This window comes from Anomaloglossus baeobatrachus, chromosome 5, assembly GCF_048569485.1.
Source record: "Anomaloglossus baeobatrachus isolate aAnoBae1 chromosome 5, aAnoBae1.hap1, whole genome shotgun sequence".
Taxonomy (NCBI): Eukaryota; Metazoa; Chordata; class Amphibia; order Anura; family Aromobatidae; genus Anomaloglossus; species Anomaloglossus baeobatrachus.
In genome coordinates, this window is record NC_134357.1 from 258,519,681 (window position 1) to 258,547,421 (window position 27,741).

At 45.8% G+C, this 27,741-nt stretch overlaps 1 protein-coding gene across 1 annotated transcript; it reads left to right on the top strand.

Moving 5' to 3' along the window:
* The first annotated feature begins 2,543 nt into the window (after nucleotides 1-2,543).
* Nucleotides 2,544-27,688, top strand: LOC142309941 (centromere protein Q-like). The gene is made up of 8 exons (XM_075347412.1): nucleotides 2,544-2,612; nucleotides 8,678-8,732; nucleotides 8,839-8,909; nucleotides 16,239-16,307; nucleotides 18,233-18,362; nucleotides 18,709-18,822; nucleotides 19,759-19,824; nucleotides 27,252-27,688. Exons 1-8 carry the CDS (start codon nucleotides 2,578-2,580, stop codon nucleotides 27,378-27,380), a joined length of 669 nt encoding a protein of 222 aa, XP_075203527.1. The 5' UTR covers nucleotides 2,544-2,577; the 3' UTR covers nucleotides 27,381-27,688.
* Nucleotides 27,689-27,741: the final 53 nt, after the last annotated feature.

Here is a 27,741-nt window from a genome sequence, read left to right on the forward strand (position 1 = left end):
TTGTATTGGTACCATTTAGGGCCACAGATTATTTTTTGATCACTTGATATTTCACTTTTTGTGAGGCCAAATCAAGAAGAAACAGCAACTCAGGAGTAGGATTTTTTTGGGGGGCAGGGAGGTTTACATCGTTCATCGTGCCGTAAAAGTGATGACAGCTTTATTCTTCATATCGATACGATAACAGCAAAACCACACTTATATAGATTTTTTTTTGTTTTGCTGCTTCTACACCATAAAAACTAGGGAGAAAAAGTTTTGCATTGCTGTATTCTGAGAGCTATAGCTTTTTTAATTTTTCTGTGACTGAACAGCTTATTTTTTGCGGGACAAGATGACATTTTCATTGCTACGTTTTTTAAATTTTTTTACTGTGCTCACTGAAGGGGATAACTTGTGTGACAGTTTTATAAATCGGGTTGTTATGGACACGGAAATACCAAATATGTGTACATTTTAATTTTTTTACGTAAATATAACTATTTGTTGGAATAATTTAATTTGTTTGTTCTTATTTTTTGATTTTTTTTTATATTCTTACATTTCTTTAACTTTTTTTTCCTCAGTCCCTATATGGGACATTACATTACACTAGCCTGATAACAGCTGATATAAAATCAATTAATCTGATTGTTACACGGTGTGGCGAGAAAAAAATTCTAAATCCCAAAATTACATTTTTTTGGTTGCAGCAAAATTGTATTAAAGTGCAATAACAGGTGAACAAAATGTCGCATCTGCACAAAAATAGTAGAATTAAAAACGCCAGCACGAGACGCAAAAAATATGCCATCAATGAGCCCCAGATCCTGAAAAATGTGAATGCTATGGGTTGCGGAAAATGGCGCCATAAGCGCAATTCTTTTTTTTTTTGGACAAACTTCTGAATTTTTTTAACCCCTTAGATAAAAGTATACATGTTTGAAATCTATGAACTCATACTGACCCGAGGCATCATACTGATGCGTTAGTTTTACTATATACTGAACACCGTAAATAACATATCCCAAAAACAATCGAATTGCACTTTTTTTGCAATTTCATCGCACTTGGAATTTTTTTTCAATTTTCCAGTATGCTATGTAGTAAAACTAATGATTTCTTTCAAAAGTACAACTCGTCCCGCGAAAAACAAGCCCTAATATGGCAAGATTGACGGAAAAATAAAAACGTTACGGGCTCTCGAAAGAAAAGGAGCGAAAAACAGAAAAATCACCCGGGGGTGAAGGAGTTATATCATGAGGTTAATCTGCAGGTTAAAATGTTCCAAAAATGCCAGTAGCCACTGAAAGCTGGCAATCAGGAGGAAATTAACTTTATTACTCTCAGCAGCCTCTGGCATTGTACCATAGAAGTTATAATGCACTGCAGTGCTTCTGCATTGTAAGGCTTTGGGTTGCATTATAAACTCATCGGCATCCCATTGTAGGGGGATGGATTACAGCGGAAGCATCATTTTTCTGTCGAACACTAAGAGATATGTTTACGTTTTGTTTCAGCCATGAAAGAGACATTTAACAAAGCAGAATGAATGAGATTTGTGAAATCTCATGCACGTTGCTTTATTTCTGCTCATTGCAAATTTGAAGAAGCTTCTTATCTCCATTCATTTATCGGTTTTTGTGGCAGTTTTCTCCCATTGTAATGAATGGAGAAAAAAACAGCAAGACAAATTTTTTTCATACTGAAAGATACGCAACGTGTACACATATCCTTAATCCTCGTGATCCCTCACTGTTGTTTCTCCAGATTTCTGGAATAACCTGCTCTTTTAATTGTGGCTTTAGTATTTTAGCTGTTTTAAATCTTTTTGATTTGCCTTCCAAACTTTGTTTATCCAGATATTTTTAGTCAGATTCATAATTTGGTTTTTTTATTTCAAAAATGACATTTTTTGTTGCAGCTCAGTTTTTCTTCCATTTTGGTCAATCCCTACAGTGGTATTTTAAGGATTATGTTACAATTTGTGCTAAAAACAGTTAATAGATTTTTTTTTATTATTTTGTATTTTCCATCAAATTCTTCAATTATGTGCTCCATTTGGACGTCAATGACACACAAAAAGGTCAGTATGTGTAAATACAAAATAAAAAGTGACAAAAATGTGTAAATATTTGACTTTGCCGTGAGCTGCTGCAGCACCTCACATAATGGCTGCATTTTATATTATAGCTATGGCCACAGGTGCCTGATCCTGAGCACATTACTGTGCAATGGCAGCTTGTAATTTACAGAAATTCTGGTTGCTAAATTATAACTGGGCCCTAATCAGCACGGATGACATGGCGCTCGTTCCTGAGGTAAAGTGTGACGGTCAGTGACACCACTGCAAAATGTCCTACTCTGACTAAATCCCCTAGAAAACTTTCACTGTGAGCTAAACAGCATGAACTGATATGGTGCCGCCGGTCTGAACGGGAGCACGAGCGGAAAAAACACGTGTGGAGCGGAGACCGTCTCCACACAACCTCCCTCCCCGCGTCCCCTCACTACTCTGAGCGCGAGATAGGAAACACGTGACCAAGCGCGGCCACAGGACTCCTCCCGCCAGCAGCAGGCGGAGAGGTGGGCGGAGGGATGAGCAGTGTTGGTCACGTGTCCCTGTCTGCCAGGTACTGATACCACCACTGTTCGCTCTGCGGACGCCGCTGAGGAAGGGGGCGTGGTTACACAGAAGTAATGCGAAGTGTAAGCTCTGGCGGTGCTGTTCCGAACTCTGCCTAAGTATTGAGAGTGAGGGAGCCCCGTCTGCCATGTGGGACGGGGAGAATATTACAGGGGTCATAACGTATTGTGAGCGGTCCTGCCAGCCATTTGGGGCTGGGACATATTACAGGGGGCGAGATCTAAACTATTGTGAGAGGTCCTCAGCCATTTGGGCGGAGACATATTACAGGGGTGGGGTCTTTGGCAAATAATTTGAATATTTGTGTGTTTGGGCTAAGGTCAGTGGGTGCCTCAAAGTTATTAAGGGAGTGGCTGATCCTGTGTATAGGGAAATGCAGGCTAGTGTAATATATAGGGCATTATTCTATAAGGGCCCATGCCCAGAGGCATCTATAGGGGGGGGCTGATACTATGTATAGGGAAATGCAGAGTAGTGTAATATATAGGGCATTATTCTATAAGGGCCCATGCCCAGAGGCATCTATAGGGGGGGGGCTGATACTATGTATAGGGAAATGCAGGCTAGTGTAATATATAGGGCATTATTCTATAAGGGCCCATGCCCAGAGGCGTCTATAGGGGGGGCTGATACTGTGTATAGGGAAATGCAGGCTAGTGTAATATATAGGGCATTATTCTATAAGGGCCCATGCCCAGAGGCGTCTATAGGGGGGGGGGGGGGCTGATACTGTGTATAGGGAAATGCAGGCTAGTGTAATATATAGGGCATTATTCTATAAGGGCCAATGCCCAGAGGCGTCTTTAGGGGGGGGGGCTGATGCTGTGTATAGGGAAATGCAGGCTAGTGTAATTTATAGGGCATTATTCTATAAGGGCCCATGCCCAGAGGAGTCTATAGGGGGGGCTGATACTGTGTATAGGGAAATGCAGGCTAGTGTAATATATAGGGCATTATTCTATAAGGGCCCATGCCCAGAGGCGTCTATAGGGGGGGGCTGATACTGTGTTTAGGGAAATGCAGGCTAGTGTAATATATAGGACATTACTCTATAAGGGCCCATGCCCAGAGGCGTCTATGGGGGGGGGGGGCTGATACTGTGTATAGGGAAATGCAGGCTAGTCTAGTATATAGGGCATTATTCTATAAGGGCCAATTCCCAGAGGCGTCTATGGGGGGGCTGATACTGTGTATAGGGAAATGCAGGCTAGTGTAATTTATAGTGCATTATTCTATAAGGGCCCATGCCCAGAGGCGTCTATGGGGGGGGGGGCTTATACTGTGTATAGGGAAATGCAGGCTAGTGTAATATATAGGGTATTATTCCATAAGGGCCCATGCCCAGAGGCGTCTATAGGGAGGGGGGAGCTGATACTGTGCATAGGGAAATGCAGGCTAGTGTAATTTATAGGGCATTATTCTATAAGGGCACATGCCCAGAGGCGTCTATGGGGGGGGGGGGGCTGATACTATGTATAGGGAAATGCAGAGTAGTGTAATATATAGGGCATTATTCTATAAGGGCCCATGCCCAGAGGCATCTATAGGGGGGGGGGCTGATACTATGTATAGGGAAATGCAGGCTAGTGTAATATATAGGGCATTATTCTATAAGGGCCCATGCCCAGAGGCATCTATAGGGGGGGGGGCTGATACTGTGTATAGGGAAATGCAGGCTAGTGTAATATGTAGGGCATTATTCTATAAGGGCCCATGCCCAGAGGCGTCTATAGGGGGGGCTGATACTGTGTATAGGGAAATGCAGGCTAGTGTAATATATAGGGCATTATTCTATAAGGGCCCATGCCCAGAGGCGTCTATAGGGGGGGCTGATACTGTGTATAGGGAAATGCAGTCTAGTGTAATTTATAGGGCATTACTCTATAAGGGCCCATGCCCAGAGGCGTCTATAGGGGGGGCTGATACTGTGTATAGGGAAATGCAGTCTAGTGTAATATATAGGGCATTATTCTATAAGGGCCCATGCCCAGAGGCGTCTATAGGGGGTATGATACTGTGTATAGGGAAATGCTGTTCAGTCTAATATATAGGGCATTATTCTATAAGGGCCCATGCCCAGAGGTGTCTATGGGGGGGGCTGATACTGTGTATAGGGAAATGCAGGCTAATGTAATATGTAGGGCATTACTCTATAAGGGCCCATGCCCAGAGGCGTCTATAGGGGGGGGGGCTTATACTGTGTATAGGGAAATGCAGGCTAATGTAATATATAGGGAATTATTCTATAAGAGCCCATGCCCAGAGACGTCTATAGGGGGGGGGGGCTGATACTGTGTATAGGGAAATGCAGTCTAGTGTAATTTATAGGGCATTACTCTATAAGGGCCCATGCCCAGAGGCGTCTATAGGGGGGGGGGCATATACTGTGTATAGGGAAATGCAGTCTAGTGCAATATATAGGGCATTACTCTATGAGGACCCATGCCTAGAGGCGTCTATAGGGGGGGGGGCTGATACTGTGTATAGGGAAATGCAGGCTAGTGTAATTTTTAGGGCATTATTCTATAAGGGCCAATCCCCAGAGGCGTCTATGGGGGGGGGGGGCTGATACTGTGTATAGGGAAATGCAGTCTAGTGCAATATATAGGGCATTATTCTATAAGGGCCCATGCCCAGAGGCGTCTATAGGGGGGGGCTGATACTGTGTTTAGGGAAATGCAGTCTAGTGTAATTTATAGGGCATTACTCTATGAGGGCCCATGCCTAGAGGCGTCTATAGGGGGGGGGGCTGATACTGTGTATAGGGAAATGCAGGCCAGTGTAATTTATAGGGCATTATTCTATAAGGGCCGATGCCCAGAGGCGTCTATGGGGGGGGGGGGCTGATACTGTGTATAGGGAAATGCAGTCTAGTGCAATATATAGGGCATTATTCTATAAGGGCCCATGCCCAGAGGCGTCTATAGGGGGGGGGGGCTGATACTGTGTTTAGGGAAATGCAGTCTAGTGTAATTTATAGGGCATTACTCTATGAGGGCCCATGCCTAGAGGCGTCTATAGGGGGGGGGGGTCTGATACTGTGTATAGGGAAATGCAGGCTAGTGTAATTTATAGGGCATTATTCTATAAGGGCCCATGCCCACAATTAATGTTAGCAGCATGTTGGACGGTTTTTTTTTTTTTGCTGCGTCCAAAACGCGCAGTGCAGTACAAGCACAGTGGATGGCGCTAATAGAAATCCTCTGCCCACTGTGCTTCTTATTAACACCGTGTAAATTGACCTGCTGGTTTCCTATTCACAGCATGTCAGTTTCTCCTGTGGATACTGTTGAACCTTCTGCGTGGGAGAACGCAGCGGACACAGCGATAATACACCCCATTCTAACATGCTGTATATAAGACCCCAGGCCGCTGGGAAGAACATAAACACTTTATAATACCTAGGTCACTCCAATGCAGACTAGTCAGATGGGTGGCGCCGTTCTCTGGGATCGGTGCCTCCCCTTTCGGCCACCTTGGTCTTCCTTATTCTGAAGCCGCGGTGCATGACGCGTCTACATCATACACACGCGCCGGCTTTGAGGTTCTGCGCAGTCTTAGGACCCCTGCCATGAGGTATGCTGGCTGACACAAGTAAAGAATTTCTGTCACCAGGTTTTGCCACCTAATCTGAAAGCAGGATGAAGGAAAAGACACCCTCATTCCAGCAATGTGTCACTTACTGGGCTGCGTGGTGTAGCGTTTATGAAATCACGGTTTAATTAGCAGGAGATTACCATTAGAGGACTACTTGGCATGCTGCAGGTAGTCCAGCAGATGCATGAGCTCGTTATAGCCCAATAAGTGATACATCACTAAAATCAGGGTCTCTGTCTCTACATTATGCGTCTCAGATGGGGGAGCAAAAATCTGGTGACAATCCGTGTAATAAGGAGAGGGCATCTACATGACCCCCTTACGCTGCTTTCCTGGGCATCCTAGCATCTGCGCCCCTCAGAGGACTGCTGCCTATGTTTCTTATAGGTGAATGATGGGCAGCAGTGTTTTGGTGCCGTTTGCTGTAAAAGGGTATGTGTGCACGTTGAGTATTTATTTGGTGCAGAAATTTTCTACATCAAATCTGGAAATTCTGGCAGAAGAAACGCATGCGTTTTGTGCCATGCATTTTTCTTTTAACCCCTTCACCCGCGACCACTAAAACACCCTAATGACCGGGCCATTTTTTGCAATTCTGACCAGTGTCACTTTGACAGGATATAACTCTGGAACGCTTCAACAGATCTTGGCGATTCTGACATTGTTTTTTCGTGACATATTGTACTTCATGTCAATGGTAAATTTAGGCCGATATTTTTTGCGTTTATTTGTGAAAATTTTGCGAAAATTTAGCAATTTTCAAACTTTGAAAATGTATGCTTATAAATCTGAGAGATATGTCACACAAAATAGTTACTAAATAACATTTCTCACTTGTCTACTTTACATCAGCGCAATTTTCGAAACAAAATTTGTTTTTGTTAGGATGTTAGAAGGGGTCAAAGTTCCTCAGCAATTTCTCATTTTTCCAGAAAAATTTACAAAATCATTTTTTTAGGGACCACATCACATTTGAAGTGACTTTGAGAGGCCTAGGTGACAGAAAATACCCAAAACTGACCCCATTCTAAAAACTGCACCCCTCACACTGCTCAAAACCACATCCAATAAGTTTATTAACCCTTTAGGGGCTCCACAGAAGTTTAAAATGTTGAGCCATGAATGCATTTTTTTTTTTTTAACCACAAAACTTACTTGAACCAGGTAGCTTTTTTTCACAAGGGTATCAGGAAAAAATGCACCATAAAATGTATTGCGCAATTTTTCCTGAGTATGCAGATACCTCATATGTGGTGGAAAGTAATTGTTTGGGTGCATGGCGGGGCTCAGAAGAGAAGGAGCACCATTTGACAGCAAAATTGTTTGGAATCATTAGCGGAAGCCATGTCACGTTTGGAGACCCCCTGTCACGTTTGGAGACCCCCTATGGTGCCTAAACAGTGCAGCTCCCCCACAAATGACCCCATTTTGGAACTAGGCCCCTCAAGGAATTTATCTAGCTGTTTGGTGAGCCTCTTGTATCCCCAGGGGCTCCACAGAAGTTGATAACGTTGAACCGTGAAATTTTTATTTATTTTTTTACCACAAAATTTTTGCTTCAACCAGGTAGCTTTTTTTTTTACAACGCTACCAGGAAAAAATGCACCATAAAATGTATTGTGCAATTTTTCCCGAGTACGCAGATACCTCATATGTGGTGGAAAGTAGTTGTTTGGGTGCACGGCAGGGCTCGGAAGAGAAGGAACGCCATTTGACTTTTCAAACGCACAGACACGGTGCACTTATCGGCTGCTGCAGGACGCACGGTCGGATGAGATACAAAAAGCGTCAGGGATACGGAAAAAAAAAGTCACGCCAAAAATTGAGCAGGAATGCCGATCCGTTATGTGCATCCCTGATCAGCACTCGTCGGGACGCACGGATGGATGCGATACAAAAAGCGTCGGGGATACGGCAAAAAAAGTCCCGCCGAAAATTGACCACGAATGCAGATACGTTATCAGCATCCCTGATCAGCACTCGGTGGGACGCACAGACAGATGAGGTGTAAAAATAGACAGGGGATACAGAAAAAAAAAAGTCATACTCACAGGACCCAGAGGATTAGCAGGAGGATCACTGACCAGAGGAACTGCAGGAGGAATAGAAGGTAGCGAGATGGACAGCTTTACAGGAGCAGCAGGCAGGAGGTTGGACATCACCCCCATGACGAAACAGCGACGTGGGCGGGTGCTATCGCACACGACATCGCTAACTGTCGCTAGTGATATCGCAGCGTGTAAAGCACCCTTTAGATACATTACTGTGATGGTACAGCCAGTGCCTGATGCATGCTGCCCTCTGACTGGGCAATATGTATCCGCTGTCAGGTTCCCTTTAAGGGTACTATTGCTTTGACCTGGTAAACTTGCACACAATGCTGCTACACTGGAGGGATTAATAGGTGTCAGTAGATTCAGTGAAATCAGAACTTACAGTATTTTCTGTGTACAGGTCAAGAAATGTAAGGAGCAAGGCTCAGAAGAACAATCATCTCGGAAAAGGCAACGTAAGTGACAAACCCTTCCTTATTTATGACACAGCCACTTAGCTTTCATGTGTTCACTGTTGTTAGGATCAGGCGTCGCACTAACACATCTGTGATCTGCATACAGGTTGTGATTCACCTGAGGACACGACTGTGCGGATGGCAAAAAAGAGAAATGCACAGCCCCTTCAAGCAGAGGTTTTACTCCATATTGAGGCTTGTCTTACCGTCGTAGAAAAAGTTTTATATTTCTTTATAAATATTCTTTATTGTGCACTATATCATGTGTTACGGTGAACTCTTAACCAGAGATCACTAGTTGCCTACTGCCTGGCCTAATTGGTGTGGATCAAGTGCATGTGTAAATAAATCACGCCAGACACAGTCGGATGTGAAATCTCTTCTTGATCACAGTAAAGATGGCACCGAACAGACCGAACAGAAGCCTGCGGCCTCTGATGTAGGCTAGGGGCGTACACAAGTTCGGATATACCCATTTAGTGGGACAGTTCATTAGCTAGCCAATGGGGAGATCCGTGTTGCTGTTGATGGGTGGGTCTGACGTCAGTGGATGAATCCATGGTGTCATCTGATCTGTGGGTTGGTCCTCTTACATCTGGACATTCCCTGTTTTCCAAGCAAGGTGTGGAAAACAGGAAATGGCAGCCATCTTTAAATCTGTGTCATGTGTATGATCTGAGAACTGAATTATGTAAGGCAAATCGACATATTTCCCACAATCCCGTCAAGAGGTTAATTAAGTATTTAATTCAATGGCTCTCTTCAACACGTGTGTCCTAAATAGTCCTAAAGACTATTGTACAGCTGACAACCGTGTGAATGATCCAACTATAGGTGTCACATCAGAGGTACTTGTGAGATGATTTATGATCCACTATTGTTTTTAAGTTAAGGAGTTCTTCCCTTTCAAAAAATCTTGGTCCTCTGAGTCTAATTTGTTATAATAATTTATTTAATAACACTGGGGAACGCAATTTTTTAGAAGTTAGGTCAGACAACTGTTCTTAATTAATTTTTGGATGCTGAATCCAGAAATGATCTCAGTTTTTCTCTATCACGTCAAGTTTTTGAACTATAGGATTTTTGTCTTCTCAAAAATATGTAAACTACTGTACTTAAAAAGTGTTTTGTTTTTTTTTAAATAGTACAAATATGAACAAAAAATGAAATATATAAGAAATAGGCATGACAAATATGCTTTTTAACACTATCATGTTTTTTTACAAAGGATCTATATATATAATTGCCTTATTCTGTCTGTCTGTCTGTCTGTCTATCTGTCTGTCTATCTGTCTGTCTGTCATGCTCCAAAATTGTGTCCTTACGATGACACAAAGCTGATTGGCCGCTGGGCTCGCCATGGTCCCGCCCCCCCACACAGATTGGCCGCTCGCCCAGGCTGCGCCCCCACACGGATTGGCCAGCCGCTCGCCCAGGCTCCGCCCCCCCCCACAGATTGGCCTCTCACCCCGGCACCCTGCAGGCATTGGCAATTCGGCCACGCCACGCCCCGCCCCCTCACGCAATGCACGCTAGCTCTGGCCCCGCCCCCTCCCTTCCCCCGCGCATTCCCCGACCAACTGACACGGCTGTCACCGAGGTGAGTACTGTACTCCCCCCCCCCCGCACATTCCCCGAACTGACACGGATGTCACCGAGGTGAGTACTGTACTCCCCCCCACCCTCACCCCCCCCCCCGGCCTCCGCTCGCACGGGAGTGGTGTGGATATGTTGGTAACCATGCTCGCATGGTTACAAGCGCATCAAGGTCCTGCTGCTGCGGCGGAAGAAAACATACACACACATCAGATCACACTCACTCTCACACACACCTCACACACACCTCACACACACCTCACACACACCTCACACACACCTCACATCGCATTCACATACTTACAGCATCCGGCGATATCGCTTGCTTCTCGGCCTCGATACTGTGCTGTTGTGACCTTCCAGGACCTGACGGAGGATCACATGGCCAGAGGCATGTGGTATCTCCGGATGTTGTGAGTGTGAGCGCGTATGTGCGATATCGTCAGTGTCTGTGTGTGTGAGTGGATGCGATCGGGTGTGTGTGAGTGGATGCGATCGGGTGTGTGTGAGTGGATGCGATCGGGTGTGTGTGAGTGGATGCGATCAGGGGTGTGTGAGTGGATGCGATCGGGTGTGTGTGAGTGGATGCGATCGGGGGTGTGTGAGTGGATGCGATCGGGTGTGTGTGAGTGGATGCGATCGGGTGTGTGTGAGTGGATGCGATCGGGTGTGTGTGAGTGGATGCGATCGGGTCTGTGTGAGTGGATGCGATCGGGTGTGTGAGTGTCGGCAGAGGAGCACGGCGTGCTGGAGGAGACTGGGAGCAGAGAGGCTGATCATGGGGAAGGCTGGGAGGGGGAGGCTGATGCTGGGGGAGACTGGGAGGGGAAGGCTGATGCTGAAGGAGGCTGGGAGGGGGAGGCTGGGAGGAAGGAGGCTGGGAGGAGAGAGGCTGATCCTGTGGAAGGCTGGGAAGGGGAGGCTGATGCTGAGGGAGGCTGGAAGGAGAGAGGCTGATGCTGGGGGAGGCTGGAAGGAGAGAGGCTGAGGCTGTGAGGAGAGAGGCTGATGCTGGGGAAGGCTGATGCTGAGGGAGGCTGGGAGGGGAAAGCTGATGCTGGGGAAGGCTGGGAGGATGGAGGCTGGGAGGAGAGAGGCTGATCCTGGGGAAGGCTGGGAGAGGGAGGCTGATGCTGGGGGAGGCTGGAAGGAGAGAGGCTGATGCTGGGGGAGGCTGGAAGAAGAGAGGCTGATGCTGGGGGAGGCTAATGCTGGGGGAGGCTGGGAAGAGAGAGGCTGATGCTGGGGAAGGCTGGGAGGAGAGAGGCTGATGCTGGGGACAGAGAGGAGAGGCTGATGCTGGGAGGAGAGAGGCTGATGCTGGGATGAGAGAGGCTGATGCTGGGAGGAGAGAGGCTGATGCTGGGGGAGGCTGGGAGGGGGAAGCTGATGCTGGGGGAGGCTGGGACGAGGGAGGCTGATGCTGGTGGAGGCTGATGCTTGGGGAGGCTGATGCTGGGGGAGGCTGGAAGGAGAGAGGCTAATGCTGGTGGAGGCTGATGCTTGGGGAGGCTGATGCTGGGGGAGACTGGGAGGGGAAGGCTGATGCTGAGGGAGGCTGGGAGGGGGAGGCTGGGAGGAAGGAGGCTGGGAGGAGAGAGGTTGATCCTGGGGAAGGCTGGGAACGGGAGGCTGATGCTGAGGGAGGCTGGAAGGAGAGAGGCTGATGCTGGGGGAGGCTGGAAGGAGAGAGGCTGATGCTGGTGGAGGCTGATGCTTGGGGAGGCTGATGCTGGGGGAGACTGGGAGCGGAAGGTTGATGCTGAGGGAGGCTGGGAGGGGGAGGCTGGGAGGAAGGAGGCTGGGAGGAGAGAGGCTGATCCTGGGGAAGGCTGGGAAGGGGAGGCTGATGCTGAGGGAGGCTGGAAGGAGAGAGGCTGATGCTGGGGGAGGCTGGAAGGAGAGAGGCTGAGGCTGGGAGGAGAGAGGCTGATGCTGGGGAAGGCTGATGCTGAGGGAGGCTGGGAGGGGAAAGCTGATGCTGGGGAAGGCTGGGAGGACGGAGGCTGGGAGGAGAGAGGCTGATCCTGGGGAAGGCTGGGAGAGGGAGGCTGATGCTGGAGGAGGCTGGAAGGAGAGAGGCTGATGCTGGCGGAGGCTGATGCTGGGGGAGGCTGGAAGGAGAGAGGCTGATGCTGGTGGAGGCTGATGCTTGGGGAGGCTGGGAGAGGGAGGCTGATGCTGAGGGAGGCTGGGAGGAGGGAGGCTGGGAGAGGTAGGCTGAGAGAAGAGAGGCTGATGCACACACACACACACACACACACACACACGCGCGCACTGCACAACACACCACACACCACACACACACACACACACTGGGAACCACAAACAACTGCCCTACACAGACACCCACACACACAGACAACGCTGCACACACACAACACCCAACACACAAACACCGCGGCACACACAAATATACGCACATACCGCACAACACACACATTGCACAAAACATACCTCCCCCCAAAACACACCACACACACAAACCGCGCAACACACACACAACGCTACAGACACACAGCGCTCCACAAACAACGCAACACACGCAACACACATACAACACCGCTCTCACCCCCCGTCACACCCAGACAACACCCAGAACATGTACAGCGCCTACACAAACACTTGGTAACTACACACAACAACATCTATATATATATATATATATATATATATATATAACAAAAATCATACATGAACTACACAATACGTAAATTCTAGAATACCCGATGCGTAGAATCGGGCCACCTTCTAGTATATATATATATATATATGCAAGTATTTAAGGTCAAAATGTACATTTATAGCTTTTTCTGGAGTGTTTAACTTGAGGACAATCACGTTTGATGCTCCAGCTCCATAGTCAGCCATCATATGTACATCCCATCTACCCTGGTAACGGTCTTCCATAACATTCAAATCTTGGTGAAATCGTTCACCTTGCTCATCGCTAACAGCACCAAGATTTTCCGGAAAGTTGGCAAGATGGCAATGCAGAAAATGTAGTTTAATACTCATGTTGCAACCAAGTGCTTTGTAGCTCTCCAATAGTTTCTGAACAATTTCTTTGTAATTACTTGCACGTGTATTTCCAAGAAAGTTCTTGTCGACGTCTTTGAATGATAACCAAGCATTCTTCTCAAGATCTGACATAGTGCCGGTGAAATGTTCATCTTTGATGAGCTGTCGAATTTGTGGACCATCAAACACACCAGCCTTGATTTTTTCAATGGACAGTCCAGGAAGTGCCAACATGATGTACTTAAAACAGTCGCCGTCAGTTGGCAATGCTTTTACAAATTGCTTCATGAGACCTAGTTTTATGTGCAGAGGTGGGAATAGTATAGTCTTCCTGTCAATAAGTGGCTGATGTAGAATGTTAGGATCTCCAGGTTTAAGACCAGATCTTGGAGGCCAATTCGACTCAACCCAATGCTTTTCTCGAGCTCTGCTATCCCACATACAGAGAAAGCAGGGATACTTTGTGTACCCACGTTGCTGACCAAGAAGGAAGCAAACCATTTTAAGGTCAACACAGATGATCCAATTGTGTGTGTCATATTTCAATAACTCAATAACTCTCTTTACATCTCCATGTTCTTCACAAAGAGAGACAGAATGCCCAATAGGGACTGCACCAAATAAATTGCCATTGTGTAGAAGGACACACTTAAGACTCTGCTTTGAGCTATCAATAAACAGTCGCCATTCATTTGGATTGTATATTGAAAGCCCTAATTCTTGTAGTAAACCAGAAATATTATGGCAAAACACAAAACCGCTGTCACACCGAAAGTACTGCAAAAATGTACTTTTTCTAGTACGAAAGTATGATACCTTCGCTCCTTGTTCAAGTAACTGTTTCTAATTCAGCCTTGATGCTAGTAATTCTGAAGCTTTTTTTGATAAGCCCAATTCACGTGCTAAATCATTTAACTCGTGCTGATCAAATCCCTTACGAACTGAATCCTTGTGAATTTCAAATTCTGCATCATTGCTGTCACTGTGCTCGTCAACATCACTCAGAACTTCTAGAGATGGTAGCTGTTCGAAAACTGGCACTGGAATTTCAGCTGAATGAGGCATTGGTCTGAAAGCTGACGGTAGATTTGGATATTCTATTTTACTTTTATTTTTCCTGTTAAATCCTGATGTTTTCACTAAACAGAAGTAACAGTCTGTGGAATGACTTTTTTGCTCTCTCCACACCATGGGGATACCAAATGCCAACGTTTCACGTGTTCCTTTGGTCCACATCCGTAAACTCTCGACACACTGCTTGCACACTATGTGAGGGGCCCATGGCTTATCTTGATCACCGAGTTTTACTTTAAAATATGCAAAATATGCTTGTTTGACAAATGCACTGATGTTTGCCCTTTGAACTGGAATGGTGAAAACACCACAAATATAGCAGAAGGAGTCAGGGTTGTTTAGGCATTTACGACGAGAGGAAGAAGGAGCAGACATGATCTGAAACAAAGGAAATATGTACATAAGTAAATAAAACACTGAGATGGAAAGTTACAAGCTTTATAAACTAACAAAGAAAAAAATCATAAAAGATATATAAATTACAACTAAGCGCCCAATGTAAAGAGAAAAGCTATCACAAATCCTATTTATTCCTACTATGATACATTTTTTGTGTAAAGATATTGATAATTATGACGTATTGGGAGCTGCACACACCTTTCACCACACTGTCTCAGTTGTGACTACTCTTACAAGTTACCACGTAGCTCTATATGAGTCGAATTGTACTCAGATAACAAGTCTAATTACAGAAATCAGTGCAATTGTGCTTCTATGGCAGGTAAGTTGAGGAGGAAAAACTTGACGTGATAGAAAAAAACTGACTACATTTTTGGAATCAGCATGACAATTTTAGTATAAATCAGCTCAAAAACCTAACTCAACAGAAATTTTTTTTCAAATTGTTCCCCAGTGTAATTTATATAGCGCCAAATATTCCACAACACTTTACAATAAATGAAAAAACATAACAATCGCACTTTAATCACCATTTTGGGGTCCAGCGCTGAGCCTCTGGTGTCTACTACTGGCGGGCTGCTGCACTATTGATGCAACTTTAATCAGTGATCTCCCCTCTTAGAGCCACTGAACTGCCGCATTTTCATTGACGTGATGTCAGCACCACAGCCAATACCAAACATTGGGGGCATCCCCAGAGACTCAGTTCTGGACTTGGGAATGGTGAATAAAGTGCGGGGGGGGTTATAATTTACTGGTCTACAGACCAAGATTTCCTAAAAAGGGACAACCCCCTATGACTCTGACAGTAGCCAAATTGTGATGGCTAGACAACTGTATTAGGGCATCTCTAAAATGGCAGGTCTTGTGGGTGATCCTGGTATGTAAATATTAGTACATATCAAAAGTGACATAAATAACAACAATCGATGAACCAGAGACAATCATGGCAAAATGCTTTATGAGCAGAGAATCTAGCCTGCCTAATCTCCTCTGCTGCATATTGCTGAAATAGTTAATACAGGTAGTGGCCACATGAGAATTAGAACTAGTCCTTAGAGCAATTGGAAGAGGGTAGCTTGTTCTGATGAACCACTCACTTCATTTTTTTCCAATAAAAATATTACCACTATGACAGAACCAGACCTCATTGTACATTGATGGGGTCTGTTGATGTGTTGTATGAATAAATCAGCACTGCGTCATGGTATATACTACAAGCAGAAACCACAATGCACAGAAACCAGATGAGCATGTCGCCTACCAAGCATGTATGGCATAATGTGTCCCTGCAGTAGTTCCTCCTTCAAAGGCAATTTTCGATGATTAAGCCCTTACTGTAGTTCTTGCAACTCTTAGAGTTCATACTATCTGAAATGTACCTTTTTAATTGCTGCATTACTTATTGTGTCCTAGGTCAGCGTTGAGCAGGAAAAAAGTTGCAGGCATTGCATCTACAGATTATCTCTCTCGTCTTAAGCAAAGGTAATTCCCATAGTCCACCTAAGGGTAAGTCGGTCATGGCTGCCATTTGTCTGATCGGTGGTAAAACATGCTTGTTAGTAGCTGCTTCTGCTGTGCTCACTATGATAACAAGTTAGCCATCCACATCACACTCTATCTATCTATTGACATACAAACGTTTGGGCACCCCTGGCCAAAATTACTCTTATTGTGGACAGTTAAGCAAGTGGAAGATTAAATTACCTCTACAGAGCATAAAGATGACACATTTCCTTTGTATGTTAGCCAAAAAAAAATATTTTATCTTTTACATTTTTAAATTAACAAAAAAGGAAAATGGTCCAATGCAAAAGTTTGGACACCCTGCATGGTTAGCATCTACTAACACCCCCTTTAGCAAGTAACACAGTTTATCAATGGTTAGCCAGCTAAGAGTCGTTCAGTTCTTGTTTGATGGATTTTCATCCATTGTTCCTTTGAAACGTCTTCCAGTTCTGTGAGATTCCTGAATTGTCTTGCATGCACTGCTCTTTGAGATCTAGCCACAGATTATCAATGATGATCAGATCTGGGGACAGTGAGGGCCATTGTAAAACCTTCAGCTTGCGCCTTTTGAGGTAGTCTATTGTGGATTTTGATGTGTTTAGGATAATTCTCCATTTGTACAAGCTTGCATCTTTTACAAAAAGCGTTTACAAACTGAGATACTTGCCAAAGGGGGTGCTACTAAGGTAAGTACTAACCATGCAGGGTGCCCAAACTTTTGCACTGGCTCATTTTTTTTATCTTTTTTGTTAAAATTAAAATGGAAAAGATGAAAATAAAATGTTTTTTTTGTCCTAAAATACAAAGAAATATGTAATCTTTAACTTCATGCATTTTTAGAGATCAACTTGCTGAACTCTTTACAATAACAGTAATTTTGACCAAGGGTGACCAAACCATTGCATGCCACTGTATATAAGTGCATATCATTATAAACAGGTCTGTATGAAAGTTGAATTGTAGAAAGCATGGCTGGAGCTCTTGGAATATGTAGATATCTGTTACTCTTTCTGGACAGTCTGAAGTGTCTAGAGGAAATATTTCATTTCTTGCTTCTAGCAAATCTTAAAGGAGCCTATCCTATGATAAAAACGCTATTATGCTGCAGACATGTTAATAGCAATCTAAAGCTGTGCTTCCGTGACCCTGAAAGCCCATCTACTGAAAGAAAATTAACTTTATTTCTCCCAGCAGTATCAGGCTTTCAGTCATAGAGGTGCAGCTGTAGTCACTGCTGGGGGCATAGATACAACTGCCTTTCACTCTGCATCGAACAGTGACTGAAAGCTAGAGGCTGCCGGGTGGAATAAAGTTAATTTCCCCCCAATAGATGGGCTTTTATTGTGTGTGGTGGTTTCCAGCTTCAGTAGGCTATTAACTTGTTGATTAACCCCATATCTACAGATTAATAGTGATTTGACATAACCGTTCCTATAAGATGGCCATTCCCCTTAGATGGTTCTGTTCAGCCAACACAGCTCTCCCAATACACTTAAATGGGTCAACACTTTTGAGTTTTCTGTGGGGACAGAGAACAAAAGCCATTGTCAGATTTCTGCCTTATTTTACGAAGCTGAAAAGGTCCAGGTATGCGACCATCCTGACTCATCTTTCTTTACATCATCTGTTCCAGAAGAGGCATATGGCCCTGTTGTTAGCCCATATCTGTGAGTTTGTTTTAGTTACTGAACTGAAGCAAAAAACATACGGATGACCCTTCAAGGGAACAACCACTGACATGTACTTGTAGCAGTGTTCAGGAAAATGATTCCCATTTTGGGAAGAACTTTGCACCAATATACTTCTTTTTGGAGCTCTGTATTTATTTTATGAGAATGGTGTAGGTTCCTCTTATACCATCTTTCAGGTATTTACGGCTTAGTATTTGATGGTTGCTTTAGGCTTCTAAAGTTCTGTAAGGACATGAGATTTCCCGTAACTAAAGTACACAAGCTGAAAAACCTGGCCAAAGACATTCTTGAGGAGCAGCATAAAATGAAGGCGTCTGAAGACACTCTGGAGTATCTGAAGGTAGGTGTTCTTTTTTTCTTTTTTTAAGCTTTATCCCTCTGGTGGCTATTGATCATCAGTAACTTATCTGGATCAACATAATTGTATGTGAATGCCATGAACATATTACTTGAAAATTGCAAGCTTTAAAGGATTTGCCTTATCAAATTCACTGGTGGCGTATTGCTCTCATGTGCCACCAATGTGCGGTTGGCTGGGTGTGGTGGAGGGCAACGTCTCTGATCCTCACCAAAAATTATAGTGACTACTGTTGGCCCCATTTATCTTTTTCAGGGCACATGGACAAACCTAACGACTGCAGAAGTGGTTGACGATGCATGTTGTTTATCTTGTGATTTCTCCTTACCATAATATTAAAGAAGCTGTGGACACGGAAAACATGGTAGAAAACTCTATAGAGGCTTTAGAAAAAATGGTTGAGACCTTGAATGAACAAGAATCAGAAACATCCCAGTTTCAGGTCTGTACTGTTCACAATTAAGAAGTAAAAAGCAGGGTGTCATGGCAGCTTATGGATGTAGCAGAGTTGTAGGTTTTCATTTTAACATTTTCCAAAGCATAAAGAAATATAGAAAATGACTATATTCATCCCATTCCACAATATGACGTATCGGTGCATCATCAACAGATTATTTCCCATGCAAACATTAGAACATTTATATATGAGCCTGTCCAGAAATAATGTATTGTGATAGAACAGCACACACCCTTGTGGGGGTGATATCAGCTAGTCCCCGCACTCCTTGCCTGCTTCAGCAGATCCTTAACCTCCTGTTGCACGGGTGTCCTCCTCTGATAACACTGTCAGTCTCTTTAAACACATAGCACCGTCCAGCCTCCAAAGAGACCCCGCACTCCTCGGTGAAGAAGCCAAACCCCTGAATCCCTGCAACAGGCTGTGCCCTACAACACAGCGTGCCGTTCAGCAGCCTCCTTACAGGTGCAGCCATCTTCAAGTCATGTAATGTCCACACGCTGCTGACATGTGTGGTGTGGGCGGGCGGTTCCTCGCCTCTCACCATGACTTTAGTGTGGGGTGGGCAGAAGCGACGTCCGGTGCCTGCGCAGTGCTGTATTGATGTAAAGATAGCACATGCCAGCTCTGTTTCGGACAGGACTCATTCAGTGTTATATAGTGCATGAGCTTTATACTGAGGGGACTGATAAATTTAAATAAAAAAAAATGGGCCCTTTGGACAATGAAAGGCTTTGATTCTGGCTTTGGACAGAAAGAACCATTCATCATTATATATATCATCTTTCAGTTTTAGTTCTGCAGTAGTAAAGAGGTGTGGCTTGTGACTGGTCTTTTGCGCATGAATGATGGCATTATTCTTGGTTAATTCTGTGTCTCTGAGTTTACTGCATGTTTACTCACAGTATTTCTGATTTTTAGGATGAAATCTCAAATATAGACCCCCTGGAACTTCCACAAGGGACATTTGAGGCTCCAACGATGCAAGTATGTATGTGTTGTGAGGTAGCGACCACCAATGTGGTAAATAGTCGCTATATGTCACAGTGGAGAAGGTACCTGCGATATCTAAACGGAAGAGGTTGCTATGGGACTTGTAGTCCACAAAGGCTTCTTGCTGCATATAAGGGTCAGGTTCCCTTTAATAATCCCAGGGTGCTGTGCAGGGCTGAGAATCACAGACCTCCACCTGTGGGTGTGGCCAGTTTGATTTAGGAGACTGGCAGTGTGTGTTCGACAGAGTGAGAGCAGAGCCGAGAGCTCTGGATGGAGCAACCTGTGTGGAGGCTGAGCACAGGGCTCCGATATTAAGTCTGAGTCGAGACTGAGGTGAGTGCAGCCAGACCAGGGCTGTAGGGCCGAACCTCTCCTGGAGGAGACACAGACCCAGTGGTCTGCAGAGGGCCCTGGGGCCGAGAAGGAACCTCAGCTAGAGGTGTCTGCTAGCAAGTGCCAGAGAGTGGGGAAAGTGGTTAAACTTCCACTATGAACTTGTAATAGAGTCTGCTCTGTAAGCTGCAGAGCAGGAAGCCTGGAAAAGCTCCAGGCCTGCGTGGAGCGATTGTAAGTCAGTGGGTCCTCCTGGAACAGCCGAACGGGGCATCGTAAGACCGTCTCCTACGGCAAGGGGTGCCTGTGTGACGGGGACCCGTATGGACGGTGCATAACCCGGCTGTGTTCCGGATGACTTTGCCTGTACAGCGAGGACAATAAAGCTGTTTGGATCGGACTATTTGGGTCACTGCCTCTTTGTCGTCCTGGGGGACCCCCACCCCGTTACATTATGGTGGAGAATGCGGGCATGCGGTCTGGTTGCTAGGGGCAACGGCATAGGACGTATTGCTGTGGATCGGCGGGTCCACGAAAATTTTGTCTGCGCACTCAAGCAGCTGGCGGTGGATCGGCGGGTCCACGAACAGTGACAGCGCTCTCAAGCTCCTGGTAGTGAATCAGCGGGTCTGCGGAGTTCCGTGCTGCAGTGGCGAGAGACCAGTGACTGGAGGTTCCAGGCCAGCCGGAATTGCGAGGCCCTGCTTGGTGAGCAGTGATACACCACAGGCTGGAGACCCTGGTTGTACGGGCGGTACAACCCGGAAAGGTTAGTGGTTCTCTAACCTCCCCCCCCTGTCTTTGACCACCGGGTATTACCCATTGGAGCGCCCCTCCTGTTCCTCTTCTCGTTGCAGCATGGAGGAGCTCCTGAACCAGCTGCTACAGAGTCAGCAGCACCAACAGCATGTTCCAGGAGGTCCAGCGACAGCAGTGGGGGCTGAAAGCCAAAAAGAGGGAATGGTCCCTGCGGACATTGTGGAACAGCAGGAGCTGTCAGAGTGTAGCGATGTCGCAGCCATGAACCAGTTTGACCGTTCCCTTCGGGGGCCAGTATGGACACTGGGTGTCCAGGGAGATAAGGGCGAACGGTGTGAACTGGGGGCTAAGGACATTGCATGGAAACCCCAAAAGTGGGCGGAGTCCCAAAAAGGGGTGGTTGCCCAAAAGGGAGCGGAGTCCCAAAAAGGGGTGGTTGCCCAAAAGGGGGCGGAGGCCCGGAACGGGGTAGTTACCCAACAGGGGGCGGGACCCCAGAAAGCGGTGGTGACCCACAAGGGGGTGGAGCATTCAAAATCCGAACAGAGGGACTATAGCAAGGGGCAATGGGATTCGCCTTACCTATGTCCTACCTGCAGTATAGGATATCCATCCGATGTGAGGCCACAGAAGTGCTCCGTGGACTTGAATGGGCTACGTGTGTCTGGTCTGTTAGACCCGGGTAGCCAGTTGACCTTAGTGAGACCCATGTCCGATCTCCATTTTATGGTGGGTAGGACAATAGAAGGACGTTGTGTGCATGGGACCACTAAGGAATATCCTCTGGCCAGGGTGATGATTCAGACGGCCAAACGTATAGGGCGCCCTGATGTGGGTGTAGCTCCAGATCTGCTATATCCGGTTATCATAGGACAGGACTTTGAGTTCTTTCGGGCCTTATGGAACACAGAGGCCGGGACCGATTGCACAGGAATAAGTCGGCTCCCGCCTACGGAAGCCTCTTTTCCACAAGAGTTGATACAGGTTCCCGGTGGGACATTGAGGTACACTGAGGAGGAGGTACCTCCACGTAAGGACAGTCCTAAGTTGGGGGTGACCAAAGATTATGGGGGACATGCCCAACTTAATGACATGACCGTTAAAGTAACAAATGATAGTGTTAAAAAAACAGTTGAATTTAGAAAGACAGAGAATTGCGAACCAACTCCGCCAAGTTGATGTGGGATGGCGACCATATAAGGGCTATGGCCCCGAAGAGGAAGGTAGCAGGCTCGATGAATGGGTTACCTCAGAGGGTGAAAGAAAGTCTGTTGATAAAATGAGCTGGGGTCACAGAGGACCCGGATATTTATCAGGCTATAGTACGGACTCTGAAGGGTCTCCGTCCTCCGAGACACAATCCGAAGGACTGAATGAAAGGAGTGCTGCAGCGTTAGCCAAAGACGCTGACAAGAAAGTACGCTATCCGAGACCCAGACGAAGATGCCCGGGAAGAAGAGCCCACGAGAGATCTGTGAACGGCTCATGCGGACGTCCTAGTTATGGCATCCCTTCTATCATCTCCCCGCGGAGGCTCCTCGATAGTGAAGCCCCTAGTGGTCAGGTTAGCTCAGGGACTGACAGGACGATGGTGCCAACTAAGGGAGAATCTCCCTCTTGCACAGACCTTGGGCGACAGGCTTGGAGGAATGGGTCTGGCCGGGGACCGTGTCTGAGAAGTGGGTTTCCTGTGCAGGGTTTCGTGACGGACGGTCTGGCGAGAACAGAAGCTCGAGGTTGTCCTGAAGGGCCCTCTTGCCTGATAGCGCACGGTGGCCCTGATGCCCTGTCTCGGGGCCCCTGTAGGGTATCGAGTGTTCAACCCTACAAGTTTGAACAGAGGGGGGGGATATGTGAGGTAGCGACCACCAATGTGGTAAATGGTCGCTATATGTCACAGTGGAGTCCACAAAGGCTTCTTGCTGCATATAAGGGTCAGGTTCCCTTTAATAATCCCAGGGTGCTGTGCAGGGCTGATAATCACAGACCTCCACCTGTGGGTGTGGCCAGTTTGATTTAGGAGACTGGCAGTGTGTGTTCGACAGAGTGAGAGCAGAGCCGAGAGCTCTGGATGGAGCAACCTGTGTGGAGGCTGAGCACAGGGCTCCGATATTAAGTCTGAGTCGAGACTGAGGTGAGTGCAGCCAGACCAGGGCTGTAGGGCCGAACCTCTCCTGGAGGAGACACAGACCCAGTGGTCTGCAGAGGGCCCTGGGGCCGAGAAGGAACCTCAGCTAGAGGTGTCTGCTAGCAAGTGCCAGAGAGTGGGGAAAGTGGTTAAACTTCCACTATGAACTTGTAATAGAGTCTGCTCTGTAAGCTGCAGAGCAGGAAGTCTGGAAAAGCTCCAGGCCTGCGTGGAGCGATTGTAAGTCAGTGGGTCCTCCTGGAACAGCCGAACGGGGCATCGTAAGACCGTCTCCTACGGCAAGGGGTGCCTGTGTGACGGGGACCCGTATGGACGGTGCATAACCCGGCTGTGTTCCGGATGACTTTGCCTGTACAGCGAGGACAATAAAGCTGTTTGGATCGGACTATTTGGGTCACTGCCTCTTTGTCGTCCTGGGGGACCCCCACTCCGTTACAGTGTGTATTATGTCAGAAAACACAAGAGTTTATCATTTATTAGTTATAGGAAAACAGTTTTGATGGTGTTACTTAAAAACAAAAAAACAAAAAAACAAAAAAGTGAGCTGGAGTATGAGATGATACACTTGGAGCTTGTGAGCTCATGTTCACACTGGCCATAAGACAAAGAGAAACCAAGGAAAAAAAATGGTGAAAACATACCCTGCTGTAAATAAATAAAAGCATAGTGCATATAAACATAGGGTACTTAGTAAACACTGTTTTTTGATCAAAAAAAGCATAAAGCTATCCCACCAACGCCAAGGTGTACCCAGTTGGGATAGTACCTACACTCTCTAATATTAAAACCTTACCATGGGTCTAAAATAGGCCTCAATATGGCTAAGGGCTGAGAGTGACCGGGTCCCAACAGGACACACAGTCAGGGGATGCACAGAATGAAATGCCCAGCTCACTGAGAAGGGGGCCACACCCTATTTGTACTAGTTGATGGTGTTACTTGTTGGAACACAAACCCAACTTGCAGCAATACACATGATATTGTTTATACATGATGGACGTGTAATAACTTTCATCCTATACCTGCTTGGTGTAATGAATAAAATATATCTTTGTACCGTGTTAGCCAACATTCTGGTATCCTCCATTTTGATACAAGTAAAATATATCTTTGTACCGTGTTAGCCAAAAGGTATCAACCACTGAGGACTTTCTGTTCTTTTAAACAATGGTGTAATGAAATAATTGGTTTTATGGGAAATCAGACAATTCTTTTTCACAGTACTGTGTTTGAAATACTCCTTCTGTAGTCACCTCAGTAAAAATATAAATCGCCTTATACTAAACCTGCAGCAGCGCCATTCCACATTCTGGCATTTGTATGCCCGTGTTAAGTGTGTCGCCCACCTGCAGCAGTCGCCTCAGAGACACCACTCCACCTTCACCTTCGGGGACTCCGCAGGGTCTTCACTTGGGTATTTCCGGCAACAGGTATGTCGGTTTTGTATGTATAGGAGTCGTGACGCCACTCACGGTTTGCGGTCAGGGTTAGTAACCACGCTCACTGCTCCAGACTGGCTCGCTCCACCTCTTTCCTGACAGCCTCTGCAGCTTAGCTTCCAGCCCCTCCTCTACACCCCTTGACAAGAATTGAAGGCTAGCTTCTCCCAGAGGCTACCCAAGGGTCCCATCTAATGGTGTGGAAGACCTGGTTGCTATGTGTCTGTGCGTACACACCACATTCTGGCCTTTGGAATTACTGGAAGCACTGTCCCAGCATGGGTGCAGTACTCAGTGGTGCATGATCAGGTCAGGGGCGCCACATAAGTCACAGCCAATCAGCAGCTTCTAAGAAGCTGCTTTGCTCACTCTTCGTTCGTTACACGTCGGGTAGAGATGTAAGAGACTATAAGATCTTTTCATTCTACACTGGGGACTTACAGCATTTAAAAAGAAGTCATCCAAGTAGTAGAGAATGTCTTTAATGTGATTAAACTCCTACACACTGCTTTTCTCAGTGCTGAGGCTGCGGGAATCTCAGGACAGGACTCTTTTAATCACCTTGTTATTTTTAAAGACACAACAGCCTTTTGTCATTCAAGAAATTCAAGATATTTGCCAATATCTCATTACCTGCCTCTGTTCTTGAAGCCTAGATTAGAACAATTAATTAGGACAATTAAAGGAATATTTTTCATCCTAATCTTTATGTGCATAAGTGGATTACTTGAGTATACTTTCGTTTTACCCTTCTTGGTTCTTTAAAATGTAACCGTTATTTTAATTTTTATTTAATAAATCATTGTTACACATGAAAATAAGCCACTTTGTAATGTATCTTATCAGACAAATCTGCTTCTTTCTCTGCCAGAATTGATCAGTCATTATCAAAATTCTCAATTCTGAGGTGAAATTTGTATTCACTGAGGACTTTCCTATTACTGAGAAAGAAGATGTTAGCTGTTACTGATGAGATTCTATGATTAGGGAGGAGCTAGAGGCGGAGCTATGTCTCTCCTCCATCTACTATCCACATAGGAGATGTTAGCTGTTACTGATGAGATTGTATGATGAGAGAGAAGCTGGAGGTGGAGCTATGCCTCTCCTCCCTCTACTATCCACATAGGAGATGGCAGCTGTTACTGATGAGATTCTATGATGAGGAAGGAGCTAGAGGCGGAGCTATGCCTCTCCTCCCTCTACTATCCACATAGGAGATGGCAGCTGTTACTGATGAGATCCTATGATGAGGGAGGAGCTAGAGGCGGAGCTATGCCTCTCCTCCCTCTACTATCCACATAGGAGATGGCAGCTGTTACTGATGAGATTCTATGATGAGGGAGGAGCTAGAGGCAGAGCCATGCGTCTCCTCCCTCTACTATCCATATAGGAGATGGCAGCTGTTACTGATGAGATCCTATGATGAGGGAGGAGCTAGAGGCGGAGCTATGCCTCTCCTCCCTCTACTATCCACATAGGAGATGGCAGCTGTTACTGATGAGATTCTATGATGAGGAAGGAGCTAGAGGCGGAGCTATGCCTCTCCTCCCTCTACTATCCACATAGGAGATGGCAGCTGTTACTGATGAGATTCTATAATGAGGAAGGAGCTAAAGGCGGAGCTATGCCTCTCCTCCCTCTACTATCCACATAGGAGATGGCAGCTGTTACTGATGAGATTCTATGATGAGGGAGGAGCTAGAGGCAGAGCCATGCCTCTCCTCCCTCTACTATCCACATAGGAGATGGCAGCTGTTACTGATGAGATTCTATTATGAGGGAGGAGCTAGAGGCAGAGCTATGCCTTTCCTCCCTCTACTATCCATATAGGAGATGGCAGCTGTTACTGATGAGATCCTATGATGAGGGAGGAGCTAGAGGCGGAGCTATGCCTCTCCTCCCTCTACTATCCACATAGGAGATGGCAGCTGTTACTGATGAGATCCTATGATGAGGGAGGAGCTAGAGGCAGAGCTATGCCTCTCCTCCCTCTACTATCCACATAGGAGATGTTAGCTGTTACTGATGAGATTCTATGAGGAGGGAGGAGCTAGAGGCGGAGCTATGCCTCTCCTCCCTCTACTATCCACATAGGAGATGTTAGCTGTTACTGATGAGATCCTATGATGAGGGAGGAGCTAGGTGATGAGCTCCGCCCCCTCCCTCTTCTATCCACATAGAATCTCATCAGTAACAGCTGCCATCTCCTATGTACAATTTTGATAATGACTGATCAATTCTGGAGAGAAAGAAGAAAATGTATCTGATAAGATATATTACAAAGTTGCTTATTTTCATGTGTACTATTCATTTATGAAATAAAGCATAACAGTCTTTAATTTTCGAGTGTTTGCCTTTGTCCACAATTTAGTTGCCCAAAGGACTTTGGTTTGTTTGGGGGGGTTTTTTTCCCCATAAATATTGCCTCTGCTTTCATGTGGGCCTGTTCCTTTGACCATTGCACAGCAATATTGAACATTGTCCATGAGGTGACACAGTTTCTTGGTGGAAATAAACGGACCTTTTGGTTTAAGTCACAGTCAAGCTCTTTAGTATATTTCTGGTATGATACATTATTCAGAGTAAAAGCTGAAATGTCCTGTATCAGTTTGTTACATGTGCATGAACCATACAGTATGATAAATGTTGATATAAGAGAAGAGGCAGAAGCACATTTTATTTTCATTTGCATAAAGCTTTTTAGCTTCTCTACAGATAATCTGCTCTTTTCTCTCCAGGATATGGCAAAAAAGCTGAAAAACCCTAAACTAATTCTGAAGAAACTCTCTCGGGTCCAGTCAAATCCCATCTATACTGATGCAATGAATCTTCTCCAGATGGCTTATGCTGAGATCTCCACTTTGTGACCGGCTTGATGATGAGGGCACATGGCTGTCATTCTTTTGGCTGCGTCACACATATAGATTGCTGTAGAAAGATAAAAGTGGATTCAGATTGCACTGTCACTTTAACCATATATACTAAAATATGTTTTCCTTGTTGTTGCTTTGAATGTAATTAAGCAGGTTCTTCATTTCTAATGTCCCCTACCCAGCATGATGATCCCCCACTGCTACCCACACACACAGAACGTGAACAACACAGTCCCCCACATACAGTATCTGTGTCACCCTTCACATGTACTAATATTTTAAGAATAAAACTACTCTCCTTTCCCCGTAGCTCCATTTCTCTGGTCTGTACAGTGTGACGTTATTGCACCCACTG

Bases quoted from the DNA above. Each gene is read 5' to 3' on its own strand.
- LOC142309941 (XM_075347412.1), top strand. From the start codon at position 2,578: ATGAGCAGTGTTGGTCACGTGTCCCTGTCTGCCAG. The intron at 16,308-18,232 runs GTAATTCCCATA...TGGTTGCTTTAG, and splicing joins CTCTCTCGTCTTAAGCAAAG to GCTTCTAAAGTTCTGTAAGG. The intron at 19,825-27,251 runs GTATGTATGTGT...TTTTCTCTCCAG, and splicing joins TTGAGGCTCCAACGATGCAA to GATATGGCAAAAAAGCTGAA.